Source organism: Orussus abietinus, unplaced genomic scaffold (assembly GCF_000612105.2).
Source record: "Orussus abietinus isolate OABI.00-Male unplaced genomic scaffold, Oabi_2.0 scaffold6, whole genome shotgun sequence".
In the NCBI taxonomy this organism is placed as follows: Eukaryota; Metazoa; Arthropoda; class Insecta; order Hymenoptera; family Orussidae; genus Orussus; species Orussus abietinus.
This window is the reverse complement of record NW_019396002.1, coordinates 1,332,184-1,343,842: the sequence shown is the minus strand read 5'-3', so window position 1 is coordinate 1,343,842 and position 11,659 is coordinate 1,332,184. Positions and strand designations below refer to the sequence as shown.

The window sequence follows — 11,659 nt, the reverse complement described above, 5'->3', positions numbered from 1 at the left end:
GTGTCCGATGAGAAATGCCACGAAAAAGCGTGCTATAATTTATATTAATTTTTCGCGGTAACGATTTGTTACAAAATATTCTAACGTGCGCTTCGATGGCTCCGCACGTATTGTTTAATTTTCGTGTAGGGTGAAAAGTGTCATTGAAAAGCGTGTTATCATTTTTCCCGGTGTCGATTTGCTGAAAAATATTGAGATGTTTATCTCGATGGCTCCGTACATATTGTTTAACTTGCGTACAGGGTGCAAAAAGATTGATACACGTAGGGTGTATTATCATTTTTTATCGCAACGGATATTTGTCGGATTGACGAATCGACCTTAACTTGTAAAGCATTCGACTCGTCGCATCGATAATCGAGGGTGGATCTCGAAGACCATTAAGAGAACAATAAAGCCACAATACAGTTCCTTCGCTGCAGAGAAATAAATGCCCTCCAGTTTATTAGTTTTCTTTTTTCCTCCGGCAATCGCGCCAAATTTAGACGTCCGGAGAGAAAGGGAGAGAAAGGGAGAGATAAAGTAAGGGAGAGAGCGCCAGAGATGTATACATATATTTGAGTACGGGGACAATGTGCGGTCGTATTGGTGCATTGATATATCTATACATAGATATATATGTTACGAGGTGTGCAAAGTTGCATACACGTGTAGGTACTCGCATTCGACATGTGCACTGCGTTTCGACATCCTACTTATCGGAGTTACCGGCTAATCGATTCATATGTGTACACTCGGTCGTATTTAATCCCTCTTATGTACCACGTTTATATATGCACCGTGCAACTCCCGGTGCATCGACCCTCGTATAAAGCTGCACTTTGATCGGCCTAAACGCATTCCCACGCAACTGCAAGTCCGGGCAAGTGCAAATTATCTCTGTACCGAGAAAAAAAGAAAAAAAAAGAAACAATCCATTGAACCAAAGAAACGTTTCTTTGAACGGTACCGAACATACTATACGTATAAGAACTCAAGGAATAATTATTTGGCTCGAGTAAATTGTCAGAATTCCGAGAAGAACGTCTCATCTGATTTATTGGACTTTATTAGGGAATCGAATTATTTGAATTTATATCACATCTCGTTGTTACGATTTAAAGAAATATTTCTCCGGTTCGATGGACACTTTCTTCCAGTTTGGGCAAAATTTTTAACTGCATCTGTAAACGCAGCTTTCACTGCATTCACGGACACACGCGTGGAGTATACATTATTCCTGATATAACTATAACCTTCGGTGAATCTTTTCATTAACCGAGAATTTAATTATCCGAATTTAACGAGACATTGATATATCTATATATATATATAAACGTTTAAGTAATTTCCTTTTTCTTAGACTGTACGCACGCGACACACACGTGAATGCACTTGTGCGAGGGAAATGAAATAGCTCTGTGTATGTGCGTAGTTATAAAAGACGTATATATATATGCATAAATTTATGTGTACGAACCGTTCGAGCGCGAAAAGGTCGATTCGAACCGTCCGACACGGACCGACACGTGACGGTTCCGGCACGTACCGGCTTCGGACCGGCGAAACCATGTAAATTGCGTTTCGTTGCAACTGGACGGAATTTTGTCGCGTCGGTGCCGGTACGTGTCGGAACCGATACGTGTCGGTACGTTGCAGATCGTTCGAATCGGATTTTAAGTAAATCGTCGCGTGTGACGAATTAATTAACGATTGTATACAATTTTTGGAATGACCAGAAGGTAAGGTTGCGCGCGGTGTGGAGGCGGGGACCAGTTTGACGTCTTTCAACCCTTTTGCTACGTTTTTTAAACTCTTTAACCCTTTATCAACCCCTCTACCCTCCATTAGCCACACCGGTAGATATTCCATGAAGTTCGAGAAACCTCCTGTAAAATGTTGACGGATCCTTGTCGAGCGAACGAGTCGCGTAGATATAAATGGCAATTTGTGAGAGACATTGGAAATGACCGCTTTTTCCGAAAATCTAAATGTCTCCTCGGGCATCTTGAGGTACTTCATCGGCCTTTTTCTGGGTTCTCCGATTTCCCGCGATTTATTATCTATTTATTAGCTATTTATTCGCGATCTTGCGACATGCCTCGACCTTACCACCTCCACGCCGCTCTTTCCTCTCTCTCGTCAGAGACATTATTTTTCTAACGCATGCTTCCACCTTAAAAGCTCTAATTTAACGTAAGCTCCGATCGATGATAGGGATATCGATTAGCGGCGCCCACGGGGCGATGTGATCGACCCCTCGAAGTGGGTCGTCGATGTCGACTCGATCTTCTAAAGGATCTATATTCGATCGATTAGAATTCTCGACTCGATGTTTCGAGGGTGGATCTTCATTAAGGAGGCGCGTCGATTAAACTGGTCGAGATCCGTGATTATCGGTATCAATTACCTCAAGTTCACGCACAATATGAAACACTAGTCATAATAAATGGAATAACGTAATAACATTATAACGTCATGATAAATGGAACGACGAGTAAATAACAATTATAAATTAGAGAATGTGGGTACATATATGTGCGTTAATTTCCCCGCAGGATTTGATGTGACAAAATTATGAAATTATTCAGTCTGCCATGTGTTATGACTAGCTCTTTACAATTCCGTTGCGTTGTTAGGTACTATACGTGCATTTATTTGTATGAAGATTTTTAGAAAGCTCAATTTCGAGTTTTTGACCAGATTTAACCGACGTGTCCCTTTAACCGATTAGACGGGTGTCAAGTGCCAAGCTTAATAAAAGTGTCTTTCAAGATGGCGAAGCGCGGCGGCTCTTTCGCTAAGAAAGTATATTTTTTTACGACGCGAGCCCAGCATTTCGGGCCCGAAATGCGGAGTTCTCCGTGGAGAAAGAGCTGGTTTCCTTTTCGAGGATTAACTGGATGCGAGAAAGTCCTCCATTCCCGGTTTTGACGTACTAAAATCTCGAGAGCACGTCTCGATAATGGCGACTTGCAACGCCGGAAGCGCAATTCTTTTTTCTCGCCTCTCCCGAATAAATCGATCAGACGGCTCGCTGCTTCGCCTATTTCGCGTCTCACTCCTTCGCACAATACCGAGGAAATATTTACACTTAACAAAGGTTCCGTCTATTTATATATAAACACTATTGAGGGCGATAGATATAGAGGGTGCGGTGGAACGAAAATGGAGGCGCGGAGAGGTAAACGTAGATATTAGAATGAAAAGAATGGAGAAAATGACGAGAAAAGTCCAATCTCACCCGGCCTACGACGTCTCGTCTTTAACTCGATGTACTGAATGTCATTAATGTATACGATGTACCGGTACTCGATTGGCAATAGGTTGTAAAAAGAGATGTAAGTACAAGTGGCGGGAAATATAAATTGTTGCTCCCCGAAGCGCGGTCACGGATTTCTTCTCGGAGGGAACTTTTCTTCCGGACAAATTTGACATTGACTCATTGACTCGTCTACGGATTTCTGATAAAAATAGAGATACCGTCTCGTGAATGACGCACCGAAGTAGACCCGGGGTTTGAAAATCGCCAAAATATTATTGGAGTGAGTCAGGAATAAACCGATTCCGGAATTAAGGTATTTCCGGCCGGACCTTGAGGTGCAAGTTTAAGAGGCTTTCCGAAAATGCCATGAGTACCTTTATAGGGGATTTAAAAATCGGGATCTAAATTAGAAATCCAGACATGGTAGTTAAAAAAAATTTCCCCTGATTTAGGAAAGGGTGGAGAACTCGATTTTCTCGAAAGGAAGATTTTCCTCCCCGAATTCTACTTATGGTAATGCATTTATGCATTTCTGAATTGAGGTATTTCCAGCAGGACCCTGAAGTGCAAGTTTAAGAGGTTTCCCGAGAATGCCACGGATATTTTTAGAGGGGATTCGAAAATAGGAATCTAAATTAGATATCGAGATCTGGCAGTTGATAAATTTCTCCTGATTTAGACTTTCGTCTAGGGAACTCGTTTTTTCTCGAAAGAATGAATTTCGTCCTCGAATTCGACTTATGGTAACGCAGGGGAGCAGGTGGACCCCGAGGCGTCGCGACGCCGCCTTAGCTAGCATGATGACGAAAATAGTGGGGAGTCGCTATTTTCGGTCACCTCAAGGCGGACTTGCGATCTCCTTCAGTTTTACAAGCGGCCTCCTCCTCGGGAGCTTCGCGAAGATCCTCTTCGAGGAAGGATCCTCGTGGATCCTCCTGAGAGATCCGTATCCCGCAGTGGCGAACCGGAGAACCTCGGTACAGGGAACCCAAGAACGGCCTCGAGCTTAATAATTAAATAACACATGAACATCACATTAAGTAAAGAATATTAAATTAATTCATGCCCCTCGGTCGACTCGCAAAATTCTATAAAAATGTATAAAGAAATTGTTTAAATTTACCCCATCGCTCGGTTTTACCCTTCAAGAGGGATCTACAGATGACGGGTCTGCATGTATGTTTGAAAGTTGTTAATTGACAATTCATACAATTTTCACCAATTTTCTTTTATATTATGCTTGATGTTCAAGGCGATCGCTTTGTCGAGTGCCCGGGCTCGTTTCGCGGATTTTAGTGTCTAGGTCGAACGAGCGTGTCAGCTGCCAAATTTCGTTGACTGGGACTTTCAATGTCGTAGATTGTCCCCTTTCCGCGATTTTGCACGATTTACTGGGACAGTAAATCGAGCCGAGTTAATCATTTCGAGGAGGCATAAATGTTCGGTGTTCACCTGTACAAGAGTTCGAGTCGCTACTTCGGAGAACTTAAGTGACGTGTTTGACAGTGAGATCGAGTCGTGAGGGGGCTTGAATTATACAGTATTAAAATCTGTGACAGTCATCGGTATAACGAAAAGGAAAGACTAGAAAAAGACTTAAGGCAAAGAGCGAAGACCCCGAGAAATCACGATACTGTCGTCCACGCCGCCCAAGAAATCGGTCGCAGAAAAGTCCACAGCGTGCAGAAATCGCTCCAGATATAAGCTCTGTTTATTAAGTATTTAACAAGAGGAATTAAATCTAGAAACAAAAAAAAGAAAATGTTTTGGTCGTCGGAACCGGACGAGGAGGAGGAGGCGCTCTTGTGCAGTCCCGCGTTGATGGCGAGAAGGGCTTCGGAGTCATGGATCGTGGCACCTCCTGTCGAGGTATCGATTTCAAATCGGATCGATCATCACCCAAAAATTCCCACGATTCCATGAAATCGATTTTCCATCTGCCACGTCTGAAAGAAAAAAAAATTATATGTACAATGATTCTTCGAATAAGGGCAAATTGGGTACAATGTGTACGATGGGATATTGTTAATGAGTAATGTCGGTAACGATATTCCATAAAATTAATTCTTCGTCGAGTAATTAGAGTTCTTATCCGAAATCCACGTTCAAGGTCGGCCAAATTTTGGTAAAGGATTCAGCTCCCGACCTTAACACGTAACGATTGTGTGCGCGCGTTTCCAACTCGGCGACAAAAAGAAGGTTCCTAGGTTGTGGGACTAGGTCGAGCGGGGCGGAGGGCCAGGAATTTTGGCCGAGATTCAAAAATCCACCGGCTCGGCCATGTTTCGCTACCCGATGAGGAAATCCTGACGAGTCCCCTCGCCAAATATTGCCAATCGCGGATCTAAGATTGGTTCCCGATTTGCAACCTGTGACGAGAGACGTGCAAATCTAAGTCTTAACGTTATTAGGCGCAATGTAATCTCCTAACATTAAAAATGTATCTTTTTGTTGTGTCTGCTTTGGAAATGATCGACTTCCTCTTCATTTGAAATTTCGTACTAACAAAATGGCGGGTTATCTCTGGGAGGCGAAAGTGTAGGAATTATTGGCGCGATGAATTAATGTTACACTGGAAGGTAAACCAGGAAATACCCAAGTGTAACATTATACACGTCTAAAAAAGATACCGTGGACCACTCCATCCTTTTCCCTTGCGAAATAATTCCTTATATCTTGTCTCGCGTCCTCCGGCGTCGTGACTTCATCCAAGCTGGGAAAAACAAGATGGCGGGTCGAAACGTAGGAAAGGGGCGATCTCACCTGGGCAGGAGTAACCCTTGAATGCTTCCTCTTTAGGCAATGCCGGTGGCGGCGATGCCGTTGCAACGGAAGAAGTCACTGCCGGATGTGGCTCAGCCAATCCAGTTGACAGCGACCGCGCCATTGTCCAGAGAGGAAGTCAGCGTCCTGAGCAGCATGAGGCGCGAGGAGATCCGCCGGCAAATCGACGAAAGCGAGAGGCTTAGGGCGAACCCTCTGCTATACCTTGTCAGTCCTCAGGTTAAAGTAAGTCCCTGGTGCAGTTTCGGTGCGATTCACCTGCCGCATCCCTTAGCTGAAACGACATTTGAATTAAACCGTTACCACCGCGCCGCGATAACTACCTAAACGTTAGCATTTTACAGTTGGCACTAATAAGTACTATTAATAATCGTGTGTGTGACTAATATCTGCACCGCGACCCTGCACAGCCTGGGATGCACGTAGTTGCGAGTTTCCTTTTCTAATAAACTCAAAACACTTACAAGGAAGGTATCCCAGGTCGATCTCTCCGATTTCATTTCTTTTATAATATGTTATAGAAGACTAAAAACCAAGCGACACGTATTTTTTTTTATCTGCCATTAAACACTTTAAGGGGGTGAAACCACCATCCAAAGTAAGGCCTGTGAGGGGTGGTTCACCCCTTAATTTTTTTTTCAATTGCGAAAATTATATTTTTCATTTCTCGTTATGAGATAGCATTTCCAGGTGGATTGATTAAAAAATATTATGTTCTTGTGGGTGAAACTGCCAAATCGCCCCTTGACATGCCTTACCTTGGATGGTGGTTTCACCCCCTTAAAGTGTTTAACGGCAGATAAAACAGAAATACGTGTCGCTTAGTTTTTAGTCTACTATAACATATTATAAAAGAAATGAAATCGGAGACATCGACCTGGGATACCTTCCTTGTTAGAGATACCTAATAAAAAGTGAGGTTAAGTCGCGGCGAGCCGTAACCGCGCGCAACCCGGCACGCTGAGCTGCGTATCATGAATCGCACTACAGGAGCACTTTCGTGTTCAGCTAATAGAATCTTTCTCTTTGATTAAGCTTGTAAGTATAATATTTTAGTTAAAAATTGTAAAAGCACCCTGCGATGCCTATGGTTAAGTATCCCCTTTTTTAATAACCTTGAAGGAATGAAAAGTGTCTCAAGAAGTGAGGTTAGACCACGAAACGGAGCGTAGAAGCACTTTCGTCTAATTCGGTATTAACAAACTGCTTTATTTTAATTAATACTGCTATATCTTATCACGATAGAAATGTTAGTCTGCTTTATATGTTTGGTATTGTCAATCGCTCCATAATTCTGCCCCGTTTCAGGACTGGTTCTCAAGGCAGCAGCTAGTGATGCTGGTGCTATTTATCAACATATCGCTGGCGTTGATGTTCTTCAAGTTGCTGACGTAGCAGCCAGCCGTCATCGGAGCCAGAGGTCCACTTTTGGACGTAACTTGAGAAACTTGGGCTCGTTCTCGAACGAGATGAGAAAGATTCGCCGAGCGAGCTCGAAAATGAAGGGCGAGGCCTTTCAAGGATTTTTCGAACGACGATCCCGATTTCGGGGGTCGAGGGATTTTACCGGGAAAGAGGCGCTGTCGCACCTCGCCGACTCAATGGAAATGGCCGGAGAGACGACCTCTCTTCTCCCTTTTGGACTATTCTTCGATGAATTTTCCTCCTACGCGCACTCACGCGCAGCCGGTCTCTACTCCTCGGAAAATGTCGGCTAGCGCGCCGACCTGCCGTACTATTTTTACACCGTGTATTTTAATAAGACTTTCTTGGGCGAACCCTCAAGTCGGCGATGGCGAAAAGAGCGAAGCCTGCACGACGCGTTTTTTACCGTACAGCTTATGGAAATAGAGACAGTCTAGTGAAAATGTGTCCATAAAAAAGGCAGACAGGTATCTTCTGTATAGTTTTTCTTTTTTTCCTTTTTTTAACGTGCTTGCAAGCGTGAACTGTGTCGGGGACTCGTTCACAAAATTGTTCACGATGTTGTTTAAGCTTCGCGTGGAGACGGAAGATCCCTCCACTGATTCTCCACTGGACACTGGAACGTATAAACAGGTTATAGCAATTTTTCTTCTCCATTTCTGTAAGCTCTATGGTTTTTATTAGCACTCGAAGAGACCATTATCTTTCCCCATAGACGACCAAGATTAAGTAGGGTTTTATCACTCTTCGATCCTTTTTAAGCAGTCTCATTAGGCTCGGGGACAGGTCCTAGACCGTGCGGTTGAAATTAGTACGTTCCATGAACGACATTTTCTAATTCTGTGTACATGTACGTATATTCTAGTCGACAGAGGAAGGATTAGATCTTGTTCACCGAACTCTACGGTCGAATGCTTGTTTTCGAAAAATTCGTGCGAGACTGTTTGCTACACCTGAAATTGATGAACATTTTTGAGGACACGTATCGAAAATATGGCTCGAAATTCCGGTGGTCCATGTTGACTTGTCTTTAGGGGAGATCATGTAAAAAAAAAAAAGAATTGGAGCTCTAGTCTATCTGGAGCATTGTTTAACTGTCCACTGCACGTTCGTTCTCGTGCACCTTATCACTAGCTATCAGGGCCGGTAGGGGGTTCGCCATTGAACATATTAAATATATATCAAGGTAAATAACGTTTATTACTCGACATGGGGTCGCTGCTTTGAGTAAAAAGGGATTCTCGTTATTTAGCTACCCACTTAAGGGAGATTCTTGTAAATAAAGATTAAGCTACATTTTCAACAATTGTTGCAGTCGGTCCTCGTGTACACACAAGAGGGCGATCGATGGGATCTTTCAGCCCGAGGGAAGTGTCGAGGCACACGACGAAGTCCTTTTTATCAAGAAAAAATTAAGGCTATGCGAAAGGCACCTGATAGTTATTTCAATCGTTCCTGAAACTTCTCCGAGCTGGGTGTACCGAATCGTTGTAAAGTTTCAAATTTTTCGGTACACCCAGTTAAGAGAAAACTTTCATAAATGAGACCTCCGACGGCACTTTCATATCGCCTTAAATAGTCAATGATCGAAGGATGGGGAATAAAAATCCTTGCCGAGTAGTCAGGAAGAGGGACACTCGCAGTTTAGGAGGGGCGAAAATCGAACGAAGAGGATCCTTATGCTAATTTATTGCTTAATTACGAACTCGCGGTACCACGTGCCTTCTGTGCCTTTCAATCGGGTACCGAGAAAGAGGAAATACCGCGAGAAAGAGAGAGAATAGATTTTCCTACACTCGCGGGGAATTTCCCTCCGCGACTTTTATCGCCGTTTCTGTATCGGCGCTCCGTTTAAAAAACGCGTCTTATCACTCGCGCGCTTACTCGGATTATCCGGGAAAATTCGACGCGAGGTTGTAATTAATGTTTCCCATAATCGTCTCAAGATGGACCAATTAATTGAATCAGCGCCGACGAATTCGCATCCTTTCTCGCGACATCGGCCCCCTTATCATCGCGGTTAGTAAAGAAATCTCCATGTCTCTAAAAATACTTGATAATAGTCTCTCGACAGGTACGACGAGGTAATGATAAAACTAGCTCGCCTTGGATAGCACGTTGAACGAGTCGAATTTTTTATTAAAAAAATTAACAAGGTCTTGTGAAACGTCATTTTATGACCATGGTCGGTATCTTCGGGATGTATCTCTGGATTACCGAATTTTATCGATAGTTTTTCTCGCCATTCTAAAGTCAGGTTAATAAACCGCCGAAAGCGCGACAATTGAGCAACGATCAGCTGATCAGCTGATCGCTGCATCGTAAACCACTTCGCCTTAATAATTTATGTCTTTTTTCGCCTTTCCTTTTATTGCCTCGCAAAAAAGACTGCGAATCGTCGGTTCCGATTCCGAGGTGCTTTAGCGTCAGATTTTCTTTTCTTTTTTTTTTTCGGGAAAATGGCGAATCGACGACTTCGAGCGCGTTACGATATGTAAAATGGACGTGTCTCGAAAGAGTTGTATTCTTCGAGAGGTTCGGCCAGCTTTTCCCTCTGTCCAAGAATTTCGGACCTACGTAGGCATAGGACGACAGGGTTAATTTCAGGGAGAGGAGTGAAAGCATGAAAGAACGACTTTCGATCGCGATTTTTGACAGAGAATGAGAGAGAGAGAGAGAGAGAGGGAGGTCGAGGCACCTGTACAGTGACTAGACGAAGAAGGCTTAATAAATATGCGAGGCGGAAACGTAAGGGCTGCAATTTTGTAGCCACGCGGGGAGAAATGGAATTTGGAATATTTATTACATGCTTTTAAATGTATTTGGCGCGAAACTCTACCGAGTTTCCTTATCTGAATCCGCTACGGGATGAAAATCCCAACTCGCGTCGATTTTCCCAACATGGCGGATTACGAGAGGCGACGTGAATAAATTTCACTGAAAATTTTGGGCACCCTCCCCAGTGCCAAAAGTCATTTCTCTCCGTGCAAGCACACATCCATTTACACGGGAAAACATATTATATATATATTGCAATTACTATTATAAAAAAGATTACTTGGACACCGCGTTAGGCCGATGGAGGTGGATTTGATATTCAAGTAACTTTTCTTCGAACGGGGAATCGGGTGGAGAAGGTCAGGGTCGGAGGGGGGAGGAGGAGAGTATGTATATGAAGGTATACATATGTATAAGGTTCACGTGGCGAGAGTTAACGTTAAACTGTTGCGTACGTCTTATCACGGGAGTCATATCACCGAGTCAAATTAATTTTCGCGCGTACACATATGTATGTATATAAATATAAATATATACATACATGTATACAAGTCACCCGAGAAGGTGAAAAAAAAGAAACGCGCCTCGAGTTCGCGCATGCGAATGCAAATCGGGGTTATTTATCGTGCAAACTCGGTTAACTCTCCGGATATCGATTGTTATCGCAGTAAGCGCCGTAATCTCTTATCCACACATCTGTACATAGCGTTGGCGAGAGCAATTGTCGAATTGTTTGTCAACTATGCGGACATTAACAGTAGTACGCAAGGTGCACGCGCATGCGCGAGGTCGAGTCGGGCCGCTTAATATATATGTATATATATATGCATATATATGTGAATAAATCTATAGACACGTTAATTGTTATCTCCTGGCTATCATTAAAGCTAGTCTATACATATACATATATATATATATCTCGTTACGAATGTACATTATTATTGATATTATTGCCGTTACTATTGCCGCATCGCCAGTCATTGTTCGTATTATTTTATTATGATTACTACAGTTACGACTATGATTAATGTTATTATTATCGGTATCATAATCTCGGTTTTGGTAACCGACGTCGCCATGTCACATCTGCACGAAGGAAAGGCGGAAACCGGCGAAGGAACGGAGAGGTCAGTCATCGTTTGTTGACTCGAGAGAAAGAGAGAGAGAGAGAGGAAGCAGTGATTCAATAAAACTCGTATCACATAATTGCGCCTAATCATAGTCATTCGCTGCTCCGAAATCTCCCCGTATCGCTCCTGCGAATTTCTTGTACGATTTCGCTATTTAGTTTCCGCGGCGTTTCTTTCAGGAAACGAGATAAACTCCGCTAGTGAAACGAGGCCGCGAATTCGTATAAGTCGCGATAATGTCGGCCGTTAACCGCGAGCTCTGCAATGCCAACAGAGATCAGAAAAAAGTCCGAGAAAT

The 11,659-nt window shown here is 43.2% G+C and overlaps 1 protein-coding gene and 1 long non-coding RNA gene across 6 annotated transcripts; one reads left to right on the top strand and one right to left on the bottom strand.

Moving 5' to 3' along the window:
* Positions 1-4,101: 4,101 nt before the first annotated feature.
* Positions 4,102-11,437, top strand: LOC111674329. Of its 5 annotated transcripts, none has more exons than XM_023434231.1 (4): positions 4,102-4,284; positions 4,751-5,113; positions 6,044-6,253; positions 7,337-11,437. In XM_023434231.1, exons 2-4 carry the CDS (start codon positions 5,006-5,008, stop codon positions 7,421-7,423), a joined length of 405 nt encoding a protein of 134 aa, XP_023289999.1. In that variant the 5' UTR covers positions 4,102-4,284; positions 4,751-5,005; the 3' UTR covers positions 7,424-11,437. The 5 variants fall into 5 exon arrangements, with proteins under 5 accessions (XP_023289999.1, XP_023289997.1, XP_023289996.1 ...); XM_023434229.1 differs by having other exon boundaries at positions 4,102-4,420; XM_023434228.1 differs by having other exon boundaries at positions 4,102-4,420; positions 4,604-5,113.
* On the bottom strand, positions 4,930-6,118 carry LOC111674330. Its single transcript, XR_002762368.1, has 2 exons — positions 6,008-6,118; positions 4,930-5,190 (listed from the first exon to the last, which is right to left on the bottom strand). It is a non-coding gene; the product is annotated as an uncharacterized LOC111674330 (long non-coding RNA).
* Positions 11,438-11,659: the final 222 nt, after the last annotated feature.